Source organism: Solenopsis invicta, chromosome 6 (genome assembly GCF_016802725.1).
Source record: "Solenopsis invicta isolate M01_SB chromosome 6, UNIL_Sinv_3.0, whole genome shotgun sequence".
Classification (NCBI taxonomy): domain Eukaryota; kingdom Metazoa; phylum Arthropoda; class Insecta; order Hymenoptera; family Formicidae; genus Solenopsis; species Solenopsis invicta.
This window is the reverse complement of record NC_052669.1, coordinates 10969764-10996913: the sequence shown is the minus strand read 5'-3', so window position 1 is coordinate 10996913 and position 27150 is coordinate 10969764. Positions and strand designations below refer to the sequence as shown.

The 27150-nt window shown below is 32.3% G+C and overlaps 3 protein-coding genes across 6 annotated transcripts; 1 reads left to right on the top strand and 2 right to left on the bottom strand.

Moving 5' to 3' along the window:
• Positions 1-33: 33 nt before the first annotated feature.
• LOC120358177 (probable cation-transporting ATPase 13A3) lies at positions 34-16748 on the bottom strand. Of its 2 annotated transcripts, XM_039451287.1 has the most exons (19): positions 16045-16748; positions 15474-15708; positions 10363-10484; positions 9929-9996; positions 9648-9815; positions 8041-8108; positions 6846-7112; positions 6505-6709; positions 6223-6421; positions 6006-6117; positions 5664-5856; positions 5310-5510; positions 3651-3836; positions 3161-3538; positions 2893-3034; positions 2640-2791; positions 2308-2539; positions 1688-1769; positions 34-1602 (listed from the first exon to the last, which is right to left on the bottom strand). In XM_039451287.1, exons 3-19 carry the CDS (start codon positions 10376-10378, stop codon positions 567-569), a joined length of 3705 nt encoding a protein of 1234 aa, XP_039307221.1. In that variant the 5' UTR covers positions 10379-10484; positions 15474-15708; positions 16045-16748; the 3' UTR covers positions 34-566. The 2 variants fall into 2 exon arrangements, with proteins under 2 accessions (XP_039307221.1, XP_039307222.1); XM_039451288.1 differs by lacking the exons at positions 8041-8108; positions 9929-9996; positions 10363-10484; positions 15474-15708; positions 16045-16748 and having other exon boundaries at positions 9648-9778.
• Positions 16749-18866: 2118 nt separating this feature from the next.
• LOC105202495 lies at positions 18867-21551 on the bottom strand. Of its 3 annotated transcripts, none has more exons than XM_039451290.1 (2): positions 21392-21551; positions 18867-21094 (listed from the first exon to the last, which is right to left on the bottom strand). In XM_039451290.1, exon 2 carries the CDS (start codon positions 20924-20926, stop codon positions 19283-19285), a length of 1644 nt encoding a protein of 547 aa, XP_039307224.1. In that variant the 5' UTR covers positions 20927-21094; positions 21392-21551; the 3' UTR covers positions 18867-19282. The 3 variants fall into 3 exon arrangements, with proteins under 3 accessions (XP_039307224.1, XP_011169358.1, XP_025994599.1); XM_011171056.3 differs by having other exon boundaries at positions 21274-21405; XM_026138814.2 differs by lacking the exon at positions 21392-21551 and adding an exon at positions 21167-21380.
• On the top strand, positions 19950-26995 carry LOC105194439. Its single transcript, XM_039451299.1, has 8 exons — positions 19950-20086; positions 24473-24751; positions 24963-25149; positions 25227-25440; positions 25823-25963; positions 26055-26141; positions 26228-26525; positions 26608-26995. Exons 2-8 carry the CDS (start codon positions 24669-24671, stop codon positions 26639-26641), a joined length of 1044 nt encoding a protein of 347 aa, XP_039307233.1. The 5' UTR covers positions 19950-20086; positions 24473-24668; the 3' UTR covers positions 26642-26995.
• The last annotated feature ends 155 nt before the right edge of the window (positions 26996-27150 follow it).

Sequence of the window (27150 nt, the reverse complement as noted above, 5' to 3'; positions counted from 1 at the left end):
TATCGTGCCCTGAGAATGTGAGACGAGCGCGAAAGTGAAAACGAGAAAAATTATTTATGTCTCGATGTACGTTAAAGTATTCTGTCACGTGAGCGCTGCTCTTTTTCTCAAAAGGACAAAGATACGTAAAAGTTCTTTGTTAAAATTTCTTTCTGTGCCTCCCCTCGTCCTTTGTTCCCCGCCTGTCCTCCGAGTATCAAATATCTAGCTGAAAGTTGCGTATGATTCGTCGAAGTTGTACTCTTGCATTAGGAAATGTAATTTGTATTGCCAAGATAAGCATATGTTGCAGTAATAAGAGAGAAAACGTGCTTTGGTCACATCAGTATTTATACTATATATATATATATATATATATATAACGTTAGCGTATACGCAGTTAAATTATTATATTTACATAAATACTACAGATTTACTCTTCCCTCGTACTCATACACATTTTATATTATGTATATTAGATATTGGATACTTTTCTGCACCAATACCGAGTCGTAATAACGAACACAATGGTCTTTTTTGAAAAAATAATTTGTAAATACATATGTATTATACATATTTCTCCAACACTATACTTTATCATTCGTAAAACCAAAATTTTCAAATCCTTGTTGGTTTTCCCTGGTTCGTTCGTTCAACTTGCTCAAATTGGAAAAATTTTTCGCCGTTTGATCGTCCGAAATAACATCGATGCGGCGACAATGGCTATTACAATATGTAACATTTTGTACGTCTTTTTGCAGGATAGATAGTATTGGTGATTGTTGCTTAAATTTCGGCCAATTTTCGCAATTCTTCAATTCGCATTCTATCTTTAAATATCGTTTTTTGGATTTTTCTGGTTTGTATAATTTTCTCTTCAAGGTATTTTCAATAAGGCGCTCTATTACGAAGTTCTCGATGAAGAAGCAAATGAGAAAGTTTACTAGAGCGAGCGCTAAAATAACGCATCTCCAGACGTAGTCAGGTGGTAAGATCAATTTCAACACGCTCACTATCCATTTCGCGGGATAAATCGTAATATATATGCATATGGCCGTTAATAAAAGTATGGAGAACATAAATGCTACGTTCGTATAGATTGCACGTCTGTAGGGCTTTCCGCGTGAAAATATAATCGCCATCGTAATGTATTGAAACATAGAGACGCAAAAGACCGAATAGTTTTCGTAACACGTATTATTTTCGGTGTCTTTGGTGAGAAGATTTAACCGCGTGTACCATGAAAATCGCTGAACGACGTAAAACGCCGTAGCTTGAAATACGATCGTGACTAACATGTATGCCGCTAGAGATAAGAGCGGAGTGAAGCTTAGCAGACTTGTCATGGGTGTTGTCTTGGATAACTTGTCTTTAGATGCGTGAGTCTTGCCGAAGAAAAAGGCAAAGTTGATGATTAAAAAGATATCGATAAAGAGAAATTGTAAATCCGTCAAGTTCGAGTTTATGGAGTACAATATTATGACGGACAAAAACTCGGTAAGGGAATATGCGATCATAAATTTAAAAATTCCAAACGATGTAACTAGAGCAGCGCGTCCTTCCCGTATTATCTTTGGGACGCAGCTTATATCGGGTACTTTCGAGGTAAAGGGACTGGCCACGCTGTAAAATACAACAAAATCGTCAATTAATAAGGGAAATTAATATCCCAATTACATGTAACTTATATAAATGTAGGATTTCTCACCTGGATTCTGCTTTGGAGAGCGATATACCAACGTTCGCAGCCCTCAACGCTCCGCAATCGTTAGCGCCATCTCCGCACATAGCTAAACATCGTTTTGAAACACAAGAATTTTCACGTTATCACGTTTGAACGTTCTCTACCCAGTTGAAACACAATTCTGTATTTGCTATATAATTATAATTACAAGTCTCGATATCACATTTTATGTAACTTGAAACTTTCGGCAATGTTGTAAAATAATTATATTGTAATTTCCTTATATATTGTAAAGCCCTTGCCCTTTTTTGTAAATAACAATGTTGATATATTTATAACATAACGATATAATGTCTATGTAGTTCCAATGATTAAATTTCGTATATTAAAGCATCATATACTTGTTATACAAATAATAAGTAGCATTTGTACATTTATATTAAATTATATTTATATTAAATTTATATAAAAGGAAGTAGTATAAATACAAGTAAAACTGTGATTTTAATCTCACGAAATATTTGTTACGTAAAGTATTATTCCTAAATTATATAGCGGTTACAAATTGTGCCAACATGAGTATATTTATTGTTTCTTGTCTTCGCTCTATTCGTTCGATCGATCTAGAGATGTCTTTAACGTACCTACGTAATAACCGAGTCGCATCAACTCCACAACCAACTGCTGTTTCTGATCGCTGTTCATTCTGGCAAATACCGCACTGCGTACGCAAATGCGATCTACGAGATCGGGATAATACTCTCGCATCACTTGCCACGTTTGACCCGTTAGAGCAAATCTATAATTGCAATTGGCTATACCGTATTCTACATCTTTAATCGTTGGTGACACCGAGTGATGAGCTTGCGAGCTGCTCTAGAAAAAGAAATTGCGACAGATTTCATCTTTAAACACCGAACCGTTTGCTTGCATCCAATAGCTGTTTCGTTAAAAATAAAATTTCAATCAAATTTACCAATCTTGGAGATCGAGATTGAACGTTGAAAATGATCTCTGGACGATCTTTTCCCTCATTTGAGGCTACGGCCACCACGTCTACGATGTATTCTTCGTTCGAAAGTATTCCGCATTCTCTCGCAACACTTACCGCGGTCTGAATATTATCTCCTGAAAAAATTAATTGAATCAAAATTTTATATTGCGTGTGGACGCAGAGATTTGTGAACAAGAATTCGATATTGTTTCATCACATTCATTTCACACTGCACCTGTAATCATCATCACGCGTATGTTAGCTTCCCTTAATTCCGTAATCACTGGTGTCGTCGGTCGCTTTAATCGATTTTCCAGAATGACTAGTCCCAAGAACTCCAAGTCTCGTTCAACCGTCTCTCGAGGCAGTTTTGATATCTACGAGTAAAATACGCGCACTCTTCGGAATTATGTGATATATTTTTCAATTGTGTATGTTGCTCGCATTTTTTAATAAAAAAGAAAAAAATTGCGCGAATATATGTATATGTATATGATCATTACCTGTGCACTTTTGGAAATTGTCGCTCTGCGGCCCAAGGCTATCACGCGAAATCCCTGTCTGGTGTATCGCTCTAAAACGAGCGAAATGTCCTTTGGTACAGTTTCCGGCTTGCTTAGATTGATTATCATCTCGGGGGAACCTTTCGTGTAAGCTCTGAAATCATCCGATCCTGATGCACTCACGATCACGGACATTCTTTGTAAATCACTCGAGAACTGATATTGCTGTATTATACCAATCTCCGTGATTTCATTCATATTTTTCGTCAAGTTCGTGTTTTCTGCCGGTGGCCTTACGACAATTGGTGATACTGAATTATGTTTATCTACGTGCATGCAATCCGAATCTTTCAATATCCATTTGGTACTTTCAAACATCTGTAACGTATGTAACGTATACATATATATGGTGCGCGTTACACACAGGGTGTTGTTGTATGGCACGATGATAAGAAAGTGAAAGAGAGCTAATATACGTAATTTAATTTACCTTTACGTCTAAAGGATCTCCGCAAAGTTGTCCATCGATAAGTACTAAACTGTGACAAACTAGCATCCCTTCGAAAAGAGGATGATCTTTGAGTTTGGATACATCCGTTTCGACTTGGGCAAAAATGCCGTTTGTACATGCCACAACGCCACACATGTCCAATCCATCTTCGGTTAACGTTCCCGTCTGTGAACACGCCGGTGTCAAAATTAACGTTGTACTACAAGTATCTTTTATATCCAATCGACATCCATCTGCAGTTATGTGTTCGCTACATAATACAAGTTTCAGTATCACATTTTATATGCAACATGAAAGTTACATCAATGTTGCAGTTGTATTATAATTTCATCCTTTTTCAAAATAAGTATGTAACGATGGTATATATTATATTTACATCATTGTATTTATAATTAATTACTTTTTTATAACGTCTATAGTTATATAGTTGCAATGTTTAAATTCTACATATTGAAGCATCACGCGTTTGTAATTTTTACATTTTACGTTACATATTATGTAAATATTATTATTTATACAGGGTGTTCATTAACGGTTATCCCCACGTTTTACCATAAGAGCACGCATTTGTTATTTCTAATATAATAATATGTTAGAAATACATATCCATCGGTAAATTTAGAGTCCTATATAAAGAGAGAAGCGACATTGATGTCCGAAGCTCTGATTGGTAATCTGATTGATACTTGATTGGCTAAGTGAGCAGCTATATTGTGACCACAGCTGTTTGCAGAATAATACGAATGGTGTTTGATGACGTTAGAGCGGTCCCAAAATGGCGGTAGAGGACTCAATTGGATACTGAAAGTTGTGGTGGGGGTTCGATGTCGCTTCTCTCTTTATATAGGACTCTAGGTAAATTATGCTCTTATGGTAAAAAGTGGGTACCACTATTAATGAACACTCTGTATATAAGGTGTTCAAAAAGTTCCGGGACGGCAAAATATTTCAAAAACTAAGCATTTTAGGAAAGTGTTTCAGATAAAAGTTGTAGGGTTTTAAATAGTCTATTTACTCATCTGATCAGTTTGACCTTGGATGGCGTTGTCAAGGTCAGATCGAAAATTACATTAACTTTTTTAGAACACCTTATTTTTGATTCCAGAATCTAATAGCTGGCATCAAGAATTTTCCAAAACACTTTGATAAAGTTTATTTTCGTTTAGTACTTTCCGAGTTATGAGGCTTGAACATTAAGTACAGTACATTATAGCTTTCAAGCCTTACAACTCGGAAAGGACTTAATAAAAAGAACTTTTTTATAGTGTTTTGAAAAATACTTGAAATCTACAAGAAAATGCAATAAAAGATATAAAATGTTAGAGTATCGGTAGTTCCTTAATTAAGGGGTATCGATACTTCCCTAACATTCTATATCTTTTATTGCATTTTTGTAGTCAAAAACTTTGATCACCTTGTATATATGTAGCATTTGCAAATTTCTATTACATAAAAAAAGCAATAGATACAATTTAAGTAATTATTATGATATTAATATCATGAAACGTTTGAAATGTCAAGTGTATTATTTCTACATTGGATAGCAGTTACGAATTTGAGGGTAATTGTTGGAATTATTTGCCTCGCACGTGACACAATGATCTCCTTTTTAATCTCTCAAATCTCTCTCTTTCTTACCTTATCAAAACATATGCAATTTATGCTGCCGGAAACATTTATCACCCTATTATTAATACAGTAGATTTGCGCACGTTTCAATCTCGTTTGAGCATATAGCTTTCCTACGGTCATCGCGGCTGGTAATGCCGGCGGTATGACTATCGTAATGAGATCTAATGCTTTTATCGCTACAATGTCAGCTGTACTTCCATGAGAGACCTACATATTATTTACCATTATTATTATTGTTATTACAAAGAAATATGATGTCTCCTTTATCTTTTTTATCTCTTTACATTAAACGAATTAATCAAATAGATAAATGATACGATATAATTAAATGATATTATCCGTAAGTATCTTGGAGATTACCTTGATTATTACGGCATATATGAAGCCACAAGTTGCGATAAATGCCAAAATTCCAATAAATTTATATGAATCTTTGTCAAATTTGAAATCCGCTGGAGGTGGATATAGTATAGCGGCGATCAGAGCACCTCTGTTAGTTGTAAAACCAGTTCTAATTACCCTCGCGAGAACCGGTTGATCGTCCGCGTGATATCTGCGAATCAATTATCCACTCATTAATTATTCACAAAAAGTCTATACATATATATTATAATAGTATAATCGACAGCTATATTATATTGTATCTATGTATAATATACATGTTGTCAAAAGTATAAAGGTGTCACGTTTTTTTTCTCGTACTTGGTTTGTATTACAGTAGTACCGCTGTACAACGTGTGATACGTATGTTCTTTAGTATCGTACAATGCATGGCGTAATGGTAATGATGTTTTCATTACAGGTACAGACTCGCCTAAAATTGATAAAGCATGCAAATTAGTACATGTCTACTACATACATATGTAAGTATACATGGATCGAGATATCGTGAAAAAGAGCTTGCGTATAATATATTTACCCGTTAACATGGATTCATTTAATATACACTGTCCAGTTAATAGAACCGCGTCGCACACGAGAGTCATTTGATGTTTCGGTAATTGTATGACATCACCGGGCACCAATTCCTTACTAGAGATACTTTCGAAAATACCAGTGTCGCGAAGTACACATACACTTTCTGACGATGCGACGGTACCACGCAGATTTATTTGGTTCTAAAAATAATTGGTAATGACAATTTTATTATTACTTAAAAGTTTACAAGTTTTCCAATCTCCTTATATGTATATATACGTACTTTACGCGTTTGCACTATAGAGCTTGTGATGCCAAATAGTGACATTAGTATTATAGCGATAGGATAATACAGATAGCTATCCGCGAACCATACGGATAGAGTAAACACTTGAAAAACATAGAATGGGTTTAAAACTTCAAGCAGCAGTAACACGCCGATACTTTGAAACGGGACAACAATGTCGTTGTTTCCATAAACGATGCGCCTGCACACACACACACACACACACAATGAAGACAAAACTTGATTTTCTTCATTGAAAATAAAAAAAGTCTTTAGCACACGCGCGTTACATCATTTACTTATATCTTTGTGCACGCTTAAATATACTTGTATATTACCTAAGTAATTGTTCTTCCTTGGACAAGCCATTACTGCGCGAGACGTGGAGATCGGAACACATTGTATCATTGTCAATTCCTACAAGTTTTGAGAATACATTTTTCGTAGTGTCCCAGATGTAACATTTTTTTTTACACCAAAAAGCCTTGTATTCGTAAACCTCGCAACGCGTGCCATTCTCTAAAGTAATTTTTAATCTTTTGTCCTTGATTTTCTCCAAGAGATCTTGGTCAACGGTACCCAAAGTGTTCAACAAACTTTTTTCACTGAAAAAAAATATATAATAAGTATATTACATATTAGATGCCAGTCAAATTCTCGTCATTTTGGCCTCTATAAATTATATAAGTATACAAGGTGTTCAAAAAATTCCAGGACGGCAAAATATTTCGAAAACTAAGCATTAAAAAAAAAATATGTTTCAGAAAGTTGTAGGGTTATAAAAGATCTATTTACTGATCTTATCAGTTAGACCTCAAATGGCCAAGGTCAGATTGAAATTACATTAACTTTTTTAATTGAACACCCTATTTTTTATTCCAGAATCTATATAATAGCTAGTGTCAAAAACTTTCCAAAACACTATAAATAAGTTTATTTTTATTACTTTCCGAGTTATAAGGCTTGAAGTATACTTTATGAGAAACAACTTCTTTATATTTTGAAAAGTTCTCGAAATCGACTACAAGAAAATAAAAAATGTAGAATGTTAGAGTAGTTCCCTAATTAAGGGATATCGGTACTTCCCTAACATTCTCTATCTTTTATTGCATTTTCTTGTAGTCAATTTTGAGAACTTTTCAAAACATTATAAAGAAGTTATTTTTTATTAAGTACTTTCCGAGTTGTGAGACTTGAAAACTGCAATGTACTGTCATTCAAGCCTCATAACTCGGAAAGCACTTAACGAAAATAAACTTTATCATAGTGTTTTGAAAACTCTTGACACCAGCTATTAGATTCAGGAATCAAAAATAGTGTTTGTTTAAAAAAATTAATGTGATTTTGATCTAACCTTGGCGAAGCCATTCAATGTCAAACTGATAAGATCAGTAAATAAATTTTTCAAAAACTTACAACTTTTATCTGAAACACTTTTTTCTAAAATGGTTAGATTTCGAGATATTTTGCCGTTCCGAAACTTTTGAACACCCTGTATATGTATGTTCTTTTACTTCAACATATTAAATTTACCTTATATTTTTAGTAGAAATTTTCCGGACATTTCGTACAAAGTACGACTTGTATCCTTGATAATCATCCTGCATTTATTGTCGTATACATTATTACATAATTACTATTTCGAAAATTATTCCATTTAATAATTAATTATGCTATATCAGTTGTATTATACTTGTATTAATAATATAATATTGGGTGTACAACTTAGTTCGGTCCGAAAAGATGGCTCTAGGTGCTATAAATAGTTGACGGCGACAGTTAATTTTTGCTGTATCGTGAAGTGTTAACATCTGTCAACCAAATATTGTTTACAATCCTTTAAGTTTTGCACAACAAGTTTAATTTTTACTGCGTTAAAAATGTCGAGTTTTGTTCCAAATGAGCACCATTTGCGAGAAGTTTTGATTTTCTGTTTCAATTAGAAGAAAAGTGCAGCTGAAGCGCATCGAATGTTTGTGGAAGTGTATGGTGAATCTGTACCATCGGATAAATCTTGCAGAGAACGGTTTCGACGATTTAAAAGTGGTGATTTTAGTGTTAAAGACAAAGAGCGTTTGGGTCAACCAAAAAAGTTTGAAGATGAAGAATTAGAAACATTAATACTCGATCAAGATTCGTGTCAAACGCAAGAAAAGCTCGCAAAAACATTGAAAGTTACTCAACAAGCTATTTCAAAACGACTCAAAGCCGCGGCATACATCCAACAGCAAAGAAATTAGGTTCCGTACGAATTGAAACCGAGAGATGTCGGACGACGATTTTGCATGTCCAAAATGTTGCTTGAACGGTACAAAAAAAAGTCTTTTCTATATCGAATCATTACCGGTGACAAAAAATGGATTCACTACGACCCGAAACGCAAAAAATTGTATGTAAAGCCCGACCAATCGGGAACATCAACGCCGAAGTCGAATATCCATGGTGCCAAGGTAATGCTTTGTATTTGGTGAGATCAGAAGGGTGTGATCCACTATGAGCTGTTAAAACCTAGTCAAACCATCACGGGAGACTTCTACAGGCAACAATTGATCCGTTTAAAACGAGTTATAGCCGAAAAACGTCCAGAATATGCAACCAGACACGAGTCCATAATCTTTCATCATGACAACGCTCGGCTGTTCCGATTAAAAACTATTTGGAAAATAGCAGATGGGAAGTTCTGGCTTACCCGCCTTATAGCCCAGACCTTGTTCCTTCCGATTACCATTTATTTCGATCGATGCAGAACGCTTTGACTGAAATACGTTTCACTTCAAAACAGGGTATCAAAAATTGGCTCGATTCATTCTTGGCTTTTAAAGATGAACGCTTCTTCCGCAACGGAATCCATAAATTGCCAGAAAGATAGGAAAAAGTAGTGGCTAGCGATGGACAATACTTTGAATAAAGTATTAATTCATTTTATCGTTTAAATAAATGCGTTTTTCAAGCAAAAAACAGGCCGAATTAAGTTGTAAACCCAATAGTAAATAATAAAATGATTAATTAAAGTAAATAATAATAATGGTTATAATGATAACACCAATTTAAAATCAAAAATTATTTAGAACAGTTATGTAATGTAATAATCTAAAGAAAAAATAATAACAATTAATATATTAATAATTTTATCGACTTACTATCGCGAGTATTTTCGTCGCACAACTCAAAGCACATTTTTGATGAGTCGCGTACAAATGTAGTCGAGGATACCAATGAAACAATAACCGTACCAATCCGATAGACAATATGTACGTTACATATATCAAAGTGGTCCTTAGCAAACTCTTCTCGAATCCATAAATACACTAAAATACCACAATAACAATAATGTAATAAGTAAAATGTTGCAAATAACAACAAAATACATAAAATTATACATATTTAATGCACATAATATAGAAAAGGTTGAACGATATACCAGATGTTCATTTCGGTCAGTAGGAATTTTCTGCCATAAAACCCCCGCCTTTTTGTAGTCGTTCACCCCTAAGAAGAAAATTATGTAAATTATCCTCAAGATACTATTTGAAATAATAAATTTATGCTAATAATAATTGAGTTTCTCTATTTTTATTATTTAAATATATTTTATATATGTGTATGTGTATATATACCATATATATATATATATATAACTTTATTGAAAAATGTATAACAAAAACACAAAAATTGCACTCGCGCCTTGCAGTAGGTTCGATTTGATTTTCCACATACTTGATGTATTATATATGCTCTAGAATATTATATCGTAAAGATACTGCGCAACAATTATCAAAATATTCGAATGCTAAATTACTTATTCGCGTGACGATCTGACGATCAATATTGCGCGTTTTATTTTGTTTTGCTTACCATTAGCATCGATCATAACTTCAACCTTGTTCGATTAAATTATTCCGTAATTTCGACAGCTTCTTTCGTTACGATCCAATCTAGTCTGTCACCAAATTTTTTTGCCGCCGACGATGTGTCGCCTGCGAAATGCAAAGTTGCTTATTTAAAGATTATTTAGCGTTCCGCACGGGCGCGTGTGACTTTGATACACATGTATATGTTAAACCACACGCAAATATTTCATCAATATGTGTATGTGTAACAGAAAATTTCTAATAATATTATCTATGTTACATTATATGAGTTTAAGTCTTTTCTTATATTAAAACTACTATCATCTGTTTATAGTTAAATATCGTTTTATAGATGATTTAAAAATGAAGTAAGCAACGATCAAACGTAGTAGTATTTCATTAACATCACAGAGACGGACATATTACCTTAATCTATTGTGTATTATGTAGTTTACGTCCATTTATCATTTCTAATCTGTTCTTCTACAAAGCCCATCTGCCGCACGTTTTACAACGATTTTCGCAGTATCGCTAGCATCGAATCTACATTGCAGATTGTAATTGTGCCATGCTAACAATAAAGCAATTTATATACGACATATGACACGCGCGCCCGCAAATTAAAGTATCAAAATTTTTAATTTTTCTGCTAGCATGTTTTTCTTCTCTAATTTACATATAATTTCTTTCAACGATTTCAAGTAATTATTTATTCTTATCGAAAGTATAAAGGCTTCATCAATAATTTAATAATAGAAGGAAAAATACTTGAATAAGTATTAGTTTTGAATGTAATCGCTATCATATAAAATTGGCATTTGATTAAAGTTTTAATTTAAAATCAAAGAAAAATTCAACTTCCCACGTAAAATTGCAATTGCATGGAATTTGCAGAAGAGAAAAAGATTATAGTTAAATGAGCGCGTATTCAAGACCGCTACAGATACATACTGTGATAGACAAATGCATTAATATTTTCCGGATTTGGCGCGACCGCGCGCGCACTTTACATCGATCTTTTTATTCACGTAATCAATCGTACAGTTTGAATATTTTACACTTGCCACAAATAAAAAAATGGAATAATCACTTGTCGTCCGGTCGCGTGTCCTTGTGAATGCGGACATACATATATTATGTATACCCGACATTACATTGACGCATTCAAATATGTACACACAGAGTCATAAATATCTTAACGCGGCGCAGAATTTGTGTTCATATCGAATCATATTCGCAGCGCGTGCTTCGTGTAAATCCAAGTATTTGCGCAACACGTGACTGTTTATTATCCACGCAGTAACAGTTTAATATGTATATGATTTTATTACAAGAATATTCAAATATTCTTGTAATAAAATCATATACATAGTAGGGTGGGCCAAAAAAATCGACTATTTTTTTTTCTCTTTATACTCCGAAAATTTGGTTGGTAGAGACCTCAAAAACATTCTCTCCAAGTATGAGCTCTTAATTTTAATAGGAAAGTCCTCCGCCTCTCAGTTTTCTATTTTTTTCTTATTATGAGGAAGAAAAATATATATCTCTGTATCTACTATTTGAAAAAAAATATTTCGTCTCATATTTTCGTAGGAAATTGAATTCTCTACAAAAAAGATTTCTTACAATGTTTTCGTATACCTCACCGTTCAGAAGTTATTAAAGGTTAAAATTTGATCATTTTAAGGTAGATTTCTTTTTTCTTATGAATTTTATAACTCCTTAACAAAAAATCATTATGATACGCGCAACTCATGGTTTTGTCGGAAAGTCACTGCTCTACAATAATGGTCTCTTATGATTAGTCGATTAAATTAACTGTTCAAAAGATATTCACCGTCAAACTTCAATGCACACTATTTTTAACAGTTTTTGATTAATAATTCAAACAATTTTAATTTAATTCATGAGTTTCGGAGAAATGTTTACGAATTTCAGTTTCTATGAACATGAAAATGTTTTAAACCCTTTTTCTAGTTTTTTTTTTTAATCCCAAGCATGTTTGAGTACATTGAAACAAAAAATTATTGCATTTTTTCTAACTTAGAGTCAATGATTCATTAAATTTCGAGTAAATATCTTTTTTGTGTCACATTTAATATAAAAAGTATTGATAGAAGAAAAAAAAATTCTCAATTTGTTTTAAAAAGTTTTTTTTATTTAATTGTCAGCTGAGATATAATTATCAACATTTTTAACATAATCGTACATTTCTACTGTAAAAAATTTTCTTTATTGCAGTTCGGGTATTTTTTGCGATGTTCTTTTATAGCTTGCAATAAATATTGAAATTGTTCTTCATTTCTCGTCAAGCATTGGTTATTAACCAATGTACTCAATGTATTCAAACATGCTTGGGACTAAAAAAATAAACTAGAAAAAAAGTTTAAAACATTTTCATGTTCATAGAAACTGAAATTTGTAAAAATTTCCCCGAAACTCATGAATTAAATTGAAATTGTTTGAATTATTAATCAAAAACTGTTAAAAATAGTGTGCATTGAAGTTTGACGGTGAATATCTTTTGAACAGTTAATTTAATCGACTAATCATAAAAGACCATTATTGTAGAGCAGTGAATTTCCGACAAAACCATGAGTTGCGCGTATCATAATGATTTTTTGTTAAGGAGTTATAAAATTCATAAAAAAAAAGAAATCTACCTTAAAATGATCAAACTTTAACCTTTAATAACTTCTGAACGCTGAGGTATACGAAAACATTGTAAGAGATCTTTTTTGTAGAGAATTCAATTTCCTACGAAAATATGAGACAAAATATTTTTTTTCAAATAGTAAATACCGAGATATATATTTTTCTTCCTCACAATAAGAAAAAAATAGAAAATTGAGAGGCGGAGGACCTTCCTATTAAAATTAAAAGCTCATACTTGGAGAGAATGTTTTTGAGGTCTCTACCAACCAAGTTTTCGGAGTATAAAGTGAAAAAAAAATAGTCGATTTTTTTGGCTCACCCTAATACATATTAATATTATATATAATGTAAAAATAACAGCTAAATTGTGTGTGTGTGTTTGTGTGGGCACGTGTGTGCGCGCGTGCGTGTATATGTATAAAAATTATCAATATTATTTTTATTAATATTGATAATTTGCCAAATTCAAACTTGGCGAATAATAATAATCGCGAACCAATGGTCCAAGATTCATTTTAGTCTCAACTTTTGTTAAAGTCCTAATTTTAATGTGTTTATATTATTAATATTCTCAAAGATGATTTACACCATTTTATTATACACAAATAATAAAGTTTGAAACATGTAAAATAACTATAATACATAATAATGTTAGATATTCCAAAACGTCCTTTCCAAGGAAAACTACTCAAAATACATAATACACGTAATGTACACTATATTATATGGAGTAAAATTTTTCTCGGAGAGGATATTTCGAATGTAGCTCAAGTAACTAATTAGTTATTAATTACTATAAAAGAATGTAGCCAAATTAAGTTACATTTATATATGAAAACAAAGAAACAAAATTGATTTATAGTTGAAGAAAAGTAACTCGAATCGAACTGTAACTTGGTTACAAGTTACTTCCCAATTCACTTTACCAACAGTCAGTCGCTTATTATATTTGTTGATGTGCCCGCGCCGCAAATATGCGCCGCAGATATGCGCCGCGTCATGTTCGATGGTACCCCGTATTGTGTACAAAATTGATAAACGATAAACGGCTCATCTACCGCAAAACAACTTAACTTTATCTTCATAGATATCATTAATTTGGTTAATATTAGTATACGTACAAGTATTGACGATATACCTACTATATACCTACTATACATACTATATATGTGCGCGTGTATAATTATATCTTGTGTATATTACGTACTTCAAGTACAATACAACACGTCATATATATATTTTGCTCGCTATAAAAATTATCGTAAGTGCAATTGTTATTGCACGTTCGTACATACATGTGTGTTGTGATTGTATCTTAACAAACTACGCTCCAAACAGATAAATGCTAGATAAATGAAGATTTTTTATCATTTACATATTTTTTTATCTTGAAAAAGATACATGACACTGTTACAATATAGTGCAAACAATCAATAAGAATACTGTATCGTTAAGATATCGTTAAATTAGATAGATGAATAGATTCGTTGATAAAATGTAAGAAGTGAGATGTACCAGGAATACGTGTAAATTTCAACTTTACTAAATATTTCCTTCGAGTGCCAAGATGTGCAAGAAACATAGCAATTAAAACTCTGACAATTCATTTTCGCGTAACGTTCAACGTAACGTTTTGCTTCTTGTTTTTTCTTGCACGACTATCCACGTCATATAGGAGTAGAGTATTTTCCAACGAGAAATGTTGTCCAACGAGCAGGATTGGGTAAGATAATACATTTTTTTTAACTAAATTAAGTTTAAATTAATGGTTTATAAATTTAATTTAGTTACGTTAAAAATTACATAAACAAAAAACTAACTATTTAAAAGTTACGTTAAGAGTAAGTTGCTTGAATTAAATTAGAAATTAATTTTGAAAAACATTCAGATTAAATTACAAAATCGTAATTTTTTAAAGTTATAAATTACTTAAAACGATTATAATAAGGATCATCAAATAAACTTAATATTTTATTTGTAAATTGAGTTTGTACAATATAACAAAGGAATCTTATTTCTTATATGGAAACGTATTTTTCTCTTACAATTTTCTCTTATACATAAATAAATTTTTAACTTGGGGAAAAAAGTTAATGAATTAAAATTAATGTGTTTCAAAAATAACTAGTTAAAGATAAAAATTAAATCGTTAAAAATTAACTAAGTTAAATTTGAAGTTATTAACTTTTAACTTTATTAATTAACTTTTAACTCTTTAACTATATAAATTACTACCGAATCCTACCAGAGACAACCCAACGAACACAGTAAATCATTACATACTCATTTAACGTTGACAAACAACATAGATGCAATAATTTATTGTATCTTTTGCTGGAAAATACCCCAAAAAATGGGAACCATGATTATAATATGACGACGACGGCAATTATGACAATAATAGTTAAAACGATGATGATGATGATGATGATGACGATGATACAGAAGTAGAATACATACGTGTAATTCTTTTTGAGTATTCGTCGAATTTCTTCAATTTTTGCTTTCACCTCCTCCTCAATGGCAGCTGCAAGAGTGGGCAATTTCGCGCGCGTAGTCACGGGCGTACGCAAGCGCGCTCGCACGCCCGTGTTGGTCGTCGCCGTAGCCGCCGCTCGATTCGAGCCTCGACGCCTCGACGCCTCAAGCAGGCTGATCAAATTTTCAAAAATTCCACGAGATATCCGTTCACGAGCTGTCAAGGAATTAAAAGTAAATTTGTTAAGGTAAAACGCGCGGAACGCTCGCTGTCGGTCGAATGCGCGCGCGAGACGAGGTGGAACGATTCGTCTACCGTGGAAATTGCTTGAAATCCGAGCGATTAACGATAGAATCGGCAAAGCGGAAACTACGTTATCGTTCGCGGCATTCAAGGTCAGCGAATGAACTTTGGATGCGTCGCGCGTGCGCGTCGATAGCTATAGAGACGCTAAATCGTTAACGACTTTGCAAATATGACTAAAGTCGATGATTAATATTTCTTGTTTTTTTTTCTCGCGTACGATTTAATTGTGTCTCTTACGGAACATACCGAATTCGATTGTCGCATTTTACGAAGTGGAACGATGAGCGCGATATATGCTTTCTTTGCGAATTCCGGCCTTCTCAGAGTCCCTGATGATCACTGAACGGTCTCGCGAATGAGGAGAGTCAGAAAAGTCGCGCAACCACTCCACGTATCATCCCTTCTTCCCTCGCCGATTTCGACAAATTTTCGCAACATGTTGCAATAAAGTTTTTTTCTTTGCCAATAACGATTTTGTATAATGGGACACGTTGTAACTTTAAAAGATAACAAATATTGTAATATTGGCGCAACGTCCATCGTTCTAAATTATTAGAGGAGAAAAGAATAATATGGCACCCATTTTCATTTTATTGAATAACTTCGTTTACAATTAATATTTTCTATTGAAACTAGAACGATTACATTACATTCGTCGGAGTTTGACAGATTCTAAACTCAAAGTAATGAAATATTTATTATTTAGGACGTGATTCAAGAGAAAATCAAGACGTTTGAAAATTATAAATGCGAAACAATACATGTACATGTACTGTATGTGTATGATACCTTATGCTTATCATTTTTTCCATGTATGTACACACTAGAAATGTTTGTGCGTATCCTACAAAATCAGAGTATTAAAGTCATAATCAACATTATAAAATTTGATATATATATATATATATATATATATTATATACAGAGTGAATTATTTTAATAAGCGCATGCAAATAACTTTTTTAGAATGTATTGTACATAAAAATATTTTCTACAAAAGTTATAGGATTTCAAAAGATCTATTCACTGATCTTATCAGTTTGACCTTGGATAGCGTTGCCAAGGTCAGATAGAAATCACGTTAACTTTTTTTAAATGGAACACCCTATTTTTTATTCCAGAATCTAATAGCTGGTATCAAAAGTTTTCCAAAACACTATAAATAAGTTTATTTTCGTTAAGTGCTTTCCGAGTTATGAGGTTTGAAAGTTACAGTACACTGTAGCTTTCAAGCCTCACAACTCAGAAAGTATTTAATGAAAAATAACTTCTTGATAGTGTTTTGAAAAGTTCTTAAAATCGACTGTAAGAAAATGCAATAATAGATGTAGAATGTTAGAATATTGGTAGTTCCCTAATTGAAAGGTATCAGTGTATATATCCTGTATATGTATATCCAACATTCCAATCTATCTCGGATCGTTTATTTATCAGTTCTATCGCTATAATCGAATGTTATTTTCAAGTATATATGTTTAATCTCTAGAGGACCGGAAGCCGCTTTTATATACACGCACACGCACGCGCGCGCGCGCGCGCACACACACACACACACACACACACACACACACACATATATATCGATTCTAAAGCGGTGCCATCTTTTTCGTAAATCAATGCAATGACAGTTTATAAAAATTCTAAATCGAAAAATATATAAGTCGTCTAAAAACTTACCGGTCCTCAGAAGATTAACAAAAGAGGAAAAATCTGTAAAAAAATGGAAAAGAAAAGCGCCAAATAATTTTTACTCATGCAAATGAGCGCGACTAGCGCGTATGTGATGCTCTCGCATGAATGTGTCGCGATAGAATCGCTAACAATTTTGTTACGTAAATACACGTAACAGTGTAATTGTTGATGAAAGAATCGTTTTCACGTCTTTTTTTCTTTCTATTCATTAATAATAAAGCATATATTACGGTACGTTTGTTGTATAATATAGCACATGTGACAAAAGTACACGCTTGATCGCGCTTTATTAATTGCAAAGAATATGAAAATTCAGTGTTTTCTAATGCATATTCAGAATAGAAAAATCAAAATCCGATAAATCTTTGCTACTCAACGATCGTATCTAAAAGGACACGACGCCAACAAAAACTTTGACATTGACGTATATCCATGTTGCGAAAAAAAAAGAAAAAGAGATGGAAATGACTAATATACGCGGAAACGCGAGATTAATCCTGATATACGTATAAAATTATTGTTTTGTACAGTCTTAATCTCGACCTACGCGATCTCTTATCCTACCGTTGACAAGGCAATTGTAATCCCCTCACTCTCTATGCGGTAAGCTCCGAAGCTTTAATGTCTCAATGCTCGTTGCCTTGTTTAATACCTTTATCTTTAAAAGAAACAACAAATGTACTATATATAATTAATATTTACACAGTGCTACTTTCGTTAAAAGTCAATAAATAAACAATGACCAACCTGGTTCGCGCGCTCTAGTTAAAATTTACTATTTATCATTTACATAATCATTTCTTCTCTTTCTTCAATTTGCACAAGATTTTAATATTATAAGTACAAAAAAATACAATTTTGAAAAAGGCGAGTTCAATAATTATTAGTGTGCGTCAATGCGCGTTCATGTGCCCATTATATCAGCCTTGAAATATACCGTCCGCAAATCCTGTGAATTATGCATTAAGAATCATAATTTATCCGACTTGTAAAGATTAAAGTAAAATGTATACGTTAACGCTTACTCTATTGCGCGATAGACAGACAAATTCAAATCTCGAGAGTGGTAAAAGATTAATTTCATTTGATCTTTATATGATATGTGTATGTATGTATGTATGTATGTATATTTGTATGATGTGTGTATGTATGTATGTATATATGTATGTATGTGTGTGTATATGTATGGTTTGTCGACATTTTCAACAAAGCTTCAACATACGCATGTCTTACGTCTCGTACATACAACATTGTCGAATCGTAACGCATAGTTGACCTTGTATGAATGTGTATGATCAATTGTAGAACATCTACCGAGCAAGCTGTATTAACTTTACGACACAACTTTAGAGGGATAATAATTTTATAAGCTCAAGTAAGAGATAAGCTCACAATACAATCTTGTAAACAGCTTTATCTTCAACAACTCTAGACAAGTACAAATACGTGTATTATAATACATTCTATTTTAATAAGAATCATTTTATCTTTAGTGTGCATCACTCGCTTCATGTATAGTAATGTCAAGATCTATCTTTTACACAATAGTTACACTAGTGATTAGTATTGCCATCTAAACCCAGTCTCGCGTGACGCATCACATAAGCATATTTGCAGAGATAGGCTGATGGCAAAGAACGCGAAACGCGAGTAACTCAAGTTTGTCGTGGACGTAAGGTAAGGCAGAGAAAAACGTTGTCGCGAGTGATGAAAGACCGGTTACATTTACGATTTACATCTCGTTCTCTCTGCCATCGACTTGACCCTTCTGCTGCTTCATCATCTTCTTTCATTAGCAGTCTTTTTTCGATTTGTCAAAAATGTTATCTACGTCAAATTGCGACAAAATCTCATCGTCTGAATCGTACTCGTCAATCCTATCGTCAGCAAAATAACTTACCAGTGTTTCTGATTTTTCGACGTTACGTTTTATCATTGACAATGTGGATTTCACGTTTAAATTTGAATCTCTGTATGCCGTATCATCGTAAGACGAGAAATCATTTTTACGTGAATGACGTGTATGTGAATCGCAAGTTTTTACATCGGTAATACATTTCTGTAAAGTCTGTGATAAATGTTGCTCCTTTATCTGCTTTTCAACATTTATCGTTGATTCTTTTTTCGTATTTTTCAAGTGTCTTTTTTCAGTTTGCGAAATACTTTGGGAATGTGAACGATCGTGACTATTCTGCTCTTCCAAAGTTGTAAATTCGCAGTCGACAGTAAAGAAAACGTCCATATCCAAGTCATCAATATCCATCGAATAGTTAAAACATCCAAACATCTCATCAGTATTTTTATCATTTTTATCATTCTTAAAGGCCTTCTCACAATTTTTGTACTTTTCATTTGTCTGACGATTTTGTAACAGCGAATTTTTCGTTAATTCAGATTCGTGATTCAGATTCGTGGTAGACGACGAATCGAGAATGGAGGAACTAGTTTGTAAAAGTGCGTTACTACTTGCATCTAGAACAACTTGCTTTTGCAGTCCAGAAATATAACGTGGTTCCAAAACCGATTCTGGCGTATTATCGTTAATTCTATTTAATTCGTCGTTTGAAGACGCACGAGATAAAATACTTTCCATAAGGTTTGTACTTACAATCTGGCCTTTATCCGAATATATGGCTAATAAGTTTACTAGAGACACTAAAATATGATATTTGTTTGTTAATACATACGTTGTAGTTTTTAGTAGGCCTACATTGCATAAAAAAATAACCACATTCGGCTCCAGTATGCCAGGATAAGTTAACAAAATATCACGATGAATAGTGCCTTCTATACTACCAGTTGTATCTTTTAATACTACAAATGGATCGTCCTGACTATGATCTATGTACTCCAATACACCTGCTATAAATCTTACTTTCATACTAGCGCAATGACTAGCATTCGCTTTGTCTTTAACAACAGATATCTTATAATCCTGTAAAAAATTATTTGGTAGGTCGTTTAACAAAAGTTTCCAAGCTTTCTCTCCAGCCAAATTTTTTTCATCTTGGGACTTGATCTCGATGCGCCGATTTATCTTGGTGGCCATTTTATTTTCCAATTGGTCAACACTGCTAAGATAAGACAGAGTAGCAGAGATATTATCGTTTTTTACATCTGGTACCAAGCCAGCTGGCCCAGGAAACATTCGAATCAATTTTACCTCTTTTGCGAGTTTTCCTTTAGTCATAGACTCACGACTCTTTTCCCTAGACTCTTTATACCGTGATACCTTTGGAGTTGCATCCACTTGAGAGTGCAAACGTTGCGTCTTCCTTTGTATCTCTGTAAAATCTTTCTCTATCTCTTTCTCAAAGTCAAATGTCCTTGGAGAAGTGGTTTTCTGGAAAATTCCCAACAATAAATCCCCTCGTGATACGTCGTTCTTATTCTTGGAAAGTAGATCGTTATCCTCGATATTGACTACAGTATCCATTTGTAATGTCTGAGAACAAGTATTATGTGTCGACGTGAACGGCAAGACTTCGCCGCCTTCGCCACAATTGACCGACACTCTACGCCGTTTGACAGACGGTGTTTCTTCCTTTTGACATGGAGAATGGAATTTTTTCCTCGTTTCCTCCTCGACATCGTCGAAAGCATCCTAAAATAGTACATGACAAACAAGTACGTGTCAGTTTTACCGTTTTACAAATAACATTGAAAGATACTCTACCGGTTGCCCGTTTGTGCGTTGACAAAATTATGCAATGTATACGAAAAAACACAGTAAAGAAATTACTCAAATAAGTTCTAATATGATCGTACAACTAAAAGACTCACTTCGAAAATCCAATCGTCACTTTCGAACATAACATAGAAGAAAATTCTGCTAATTTGTAAATAATTCAATATTCAATGTCGCCCGCGTAGTAAAACGTGTTTCAGTTTACAAGCTTACCAATGTTACCAATCAGGATTCGGAAACTCCCACACTTAATAGCGTTTTTCACTGGGTAAACTAATGCCTCGTGCCCACAGGACGCGGCAAGGCTTGCCGCGCGGCAGAAGTTGGCTGAGGAATATTTCGATAGCCAATCAACGTCTCGTTCGCCTGGATATAATTTCCGCCTCGCGGCAAAAGTTGGATCGAGTTCAACTTCATGATTGACTACCATGCCAACTTCCGCCGCGCGGCAAGCCTTGCCGCGTCCTGTGGGCACGAGGCATAAGGGCCACTTGCACCAACGCCGATTAACTTAGGGCCACTTGCACCAACGCCGATTAACTTAATCGCTGATTAGTCTATCGGAATTGACCAATCGTATTTGTCGTGAAGTAAAAACGACAAATGCGATTGGTCAATTCCGATAGACTAATCAGCGATTAAGTTAATTGGCGTTGGTAAAAGTGGCCCTAAAGCTTGTTTTCTATTCCTGCACTAGACTACACTGAAACGTTCCTTCTTGCTTTCACTAACTTTCAAATATATATTTATTTCATTTTAAGTGCACACTAATTCAGGGAGTTCAGGAACAGAAAACAAACGGCTAGTGCGCACTAAGTGTGCACTCGCCACTAGCAATTAGGCCTGTTCGTGTTGCTGCCCTTTTTGAATTAATTTCTTCGTCGTCTCTCTCTTTCTTACGGTCGAATATATATTTATTTCATCTCGAGTGCAAAAATTTTTGGGGATTTTAAGCAACTCGAACAAACCTATGGATGTTTCGGTTCGCGCAATGACGGTGCCAACGGAAACGCCCAATTACCTGCAGCAAGTGCACATTCAAGCGCACACTAGTTTTCCCAATGAAAAACGCTATAAACCTTTGACTATCCGTTCGTTTTTAGTTCCTAAACTCCCTGAATTAGTGTGCATTTGAGGCTGCGGTCCACTTAACGCTACAAATGCTTCGAAGCGTTTGATTAACCAATCGGAACAATGAATTTTACAAATTGACCAATCGAAAAAACTTAGAAGCATTTGTAGCATCAAGTGGACCGTAGCCTAATCGGATCTCGGATTGGATTGAACAATGGTACTCAACGTAAGTATAGAAAATTTCCCTAGGCTAATTGGATTGACGATCTCTGGCTTAGTTTACACCGAGCACTTGATACGCGTACTAACTCGTAACTTTCTATTAATTTATCTTACTGTCGACAATGCGTGTATACATAATACATATATTTAATTATCTTGATTCATATTGTACCAACTTAATATACTATTTTTTTAATTTATTGCCGAAATCAAGACAATTTAATAGAAAATTACTAATTAGTACGCGTATCAAGTGCTAGGTGTAAACAAAATCTCTGTCTCAAATGTGATCTGATTGATGACGAAAGCGTGGAGACGCAGAAGCATGCTTGAAAAGTAAGTCTCTTTATTTTTTTAAATAATCACACAAAAGTCAAAGATAAAGTTAAAAAGAATGATTTGAATTTAGATTTATTGTAATATTTTTTCTCTAAACACTAAATTTTGTTTAAATTTCTATTTGTAAAAATTAATTAATCTATTCTAAAGTAGCGGTTATATCGGAAACAAATTAAAATTAATAAAACAATTATTAATTGTTAGGTACAAATTAAAGCATATAATATTTTAAGCATATCATATAAAATTCCTGTTTATTATAAACTTAGTAAAAATAACTTTGAAATTATTCAACTACATTATACATTAATCAATATTAATTTATATGTTAAAAATCAATAATGTCTCTGAAAATGTTCTTTTTATTCTTTTCCAGATCGTAAATAAACTTCAATTCCATGAATAAATAAAAATTACTAGAAAATGAATTTATATGAAGATGGCATTATTGAACAATATCAATTTATGCTAACTTAAAATTTGTAAAATCTACTTTTCTTTATTAGTTGTTTATTAGAGAGTAATAATATAAAAATGGAATATACGCATCATATATGCATACAATTATTTTAATTTTATTTATGTATATTCCGTTCTTATATTATTACTCTCTAATGAACAACTAACAAAGAATAGCAGATTTTACAAATTTTAAGTTAGCACAAATTGATATTGTTCAATAATGCCCTTTTCATGTCAATCCATTTTTCAGTAATTTTTATTTATTCTTGGAGTTGAAGTTTATTTACGATCTGGAAAAGAATAAAAAAAACATTTTCAGAGACATTATTGATTTTTAACATATAAATTAATATTGATTAATGTATAATGTAGTTGAATAATTTCAAAGTTATTTTTACTAAGTTTATAATAAACAGGAATTCTATATGATATGCTTGAAATATTATATGCTTTAATATGTACCTAATAATTAATAATTGTTTTATTAATTTTGATTTGTTTCCGATATAACCACAAACTTTAGAATAAATTAATTAATTTTTACAAACAGAAATTTAAACAAAATCCAGTGTTTAGACAAAAAAATTACAATAAATCTAAATTCAAATCATTCTTTTTAACTTTATCTTTGATTTTTTTGTTATTATTTAAAAAAATAAAGAGACTTACTTTTCAAGCATGCTTCTCGGTCTCCACGCTTTCGTCATCAATCGGATTACATTTGAGACAGCAATCGTCAATCCGATTAGCCTAGGAAATTTTCTATACCTACGTTGAGTACCATTGTTCAATCCAATCCGAGATCCGATTAGTTATCGTAAACACCCCATGTAACTTTTTCCCTAGGGCGGAAACGTGAAAAGTGAAAATCTTTATCATTGAAGTTAATGGAGAAATTTTTCACTTTTCACGTTTCCGCCTTAGGGAAAAAGTTTCATGATCGACCCTCAGAAATAGAAAACAAGCTTTCACCAACGCCGATTAACTTAATCGCTGATTAATCTATCGGAATTGACCAATCGTATTTGTCGTTAAGTAAAAACGACAAATGCGATTAGTCCATTCCGATAGACTAATCAGCGATTAAGTTAATCGGCGTTTGTGAAAGTGGTCCTAATATACATCTGGGGGTCAATCATGTAATTTCACATGGAACTTTTCACGTTTCACTTTTCACTTTTCATTTTTCACTTATAGGGCGGGATTCATAGACGTTGCTTAAACTCTATCTTGAGATAGTCTTCGCCAAGGCCAGCTTAACGTCCAAAACTATCTTGAGAACGTCCTATATGCACAGTTGAGTCTTGAATAATTTAGTTTTAGCTTAAGACTGTCTTCATAAAGTTTGTGCTCAAGCACTAAAATTTTAGAAATGTTCGGAATTCCCTAGAAAATGTATAGTATATGCATACGTAAAGGAGATCCGTGTACACATACATACATTATATCAGTGCATTTCTCGGATTTTAATAAAAAGTAAGTTAATATATTAAGTAAATTGAAAATAGAATAAATATTGAAAGAAATTATAACATTGAAGTGTAATATTACTATAATATAATATTTATGATATAAATCTTAAACTTATTTAAATAGAGAAAACTAACCTTATCTAAATTTCATTGTAAATATTCTTTGCCTTTATATTCTTTTTTATATCATATTTTTAAAACATAATTTTGTTTAGAAATATAATGTCTAGTAAGAGAGCTATATATTCCGATTTGGAAAAGCAAATATTCCTTGAGATTTTAAAAAAGTACAAACACGTAATTGAGGCTAAAGGTACAAATTCTTCTACATTGAAAGAAAAGTCAGAAGCTTGGTTGTTAATTATGACGGAGTACAATGATTCTTCCTTAATTTCTACTAAAGTATGAAATGTAGTTTTTCTTATTTTTATATCAATTTTATAAATTCTTTTTAATATAGGCAATATTTTATATTATAGAGAGACGTACAACAATTGAGAAAGTATTGGTCTAATTTAAAACAACAAAGTAAAAACATATTGACTACTGAAAGACAATCAAGGTTTCTCACAGGAGGAGGATCACAACAAAATATTGACGAAGTTGATCCTAATGTTTTAGACATTGTCCCTGATTTAATGACAACAGCACCAACTATTTCTTCAAGTAATTTTTCTACAAAAGAGTCTACAGGTATTTACATAAACTATTCTGAAATAATATTTATATATATATATTTTTTTTTAATTAATAAGAAACAAGCAATTGCTTACATTTCTTTTTGAGCACGGAATTTTGCTAATTTGACTCTTTCTTCTACTTCCTTTTTATCTAAGACCAACTTTTCCAGCGTAATTTTATTGATAAACTCTTCTCTTTCTTTCTTGAGTTTACATATCTCCATTTCGTGATTAATTTTTATATCTGCTAATTCCATTTCTTTTTCATAGACTATATATATATATATATATATGTGTGTGTGTGTGTGTGTGTGTGTGTGTGTGTGTGTGTGTGTAACTTTTTTAATTAAAGGAATGATATTTAATAAAATTAATAATAAATTTGAATATTTTAGATCGACAAAGAGAAGTTTTAAAAGCCATTAAGCAAAATTCTTTGACAAGAATTGATCACATTTCTAATAGAGAACATTGGGAAAAACAAAAAAAAGGCTTATCATCCAATACATCATCTAATCAATCAATATCTGATAATAGTAGGTTAAATAAATTTAAACTAATACAGTTATTTTAGTAATTGTATTAATGAAATAATTATTGTTAATATATTTTTTATTTTTTTTTTAGTAAGTGAGAATGTAAATGACACTATGATAATTGATTTTGAGATGGACGATGCTGTACCAATAGAAGAAACTTTTAGTAATGACTGTGGTGAGAAAATACCAAATATTATTCAAAATAAAAAGCTGTTTGTTGTTATTGGAACAGATGTACATATTATGAAAATCATGTTTTAGATACATATATTGAAAATGAAAATACAGATTTATTAAAAGATATTAAGAAAAACAAACGTGCAAATGTCAATAAATCATGTCTCAATTTAAAGAAGCAAAAAACGGAAAGAATGACATTAGTCTGTGAAAAAGAAATGGAATTAGCAGATATAAAAATTAATCACGAAATAGAGATATGTAAACTCAAGAAAGAAAGAGAAGAGTTTATCAATAAAATTACTGTGGAAAGGTTAATCTTAGAAAAAAAGGAAGTAGAAGAAAGAGTCAAATTAGCAAAATTCCGTGCTCAAAAAGAAATGTAAGCAATTGCTTGTGTTTTATTAATTAATCAAAGTATATTTTATTTTGCATTATATTTTCAAACATTTTTTTAATTTTAGGGGAGACCATTATTATATCTCTGGGCCACAATAAGTTTTATACAAGTTATATTAAGTAATAATAAGATATATGCAGTTAAATATTTAAGATATATGTTAATAAGTTAAATATTTTTATATAACAAGTTGAAACGTGATTATTAACTTATGTGTTAACTATACATATAAGATAAAAAAGTATTATTTTTTGTTTCATTTATTCGTTTATTTTATGTTATTATAAAAGTTTCTATTTGTATTTTGTGATAAAGTTTAAGACTGATAATACTAATAAATGTACAGTCAAAGGAATAATTATTTTCTTTCATATGTTATAAGCATCGTATATTATATGTATATTGTTAACAAGTGCCTAATATAAAAATAAAAGTGTAATGAAATAATGAAATTAATGATTTACTTTTACATTTCTAAATCAATTTTTTTTAATATGTATTTGCTATTAGGATTTATTTAGAAATCATTGATAACAATTTTTAAATTTTGAATAATGCTCTAATAGTCATGATTAACGTTATCAAATCAATGCGTTTTAAAGTTTTG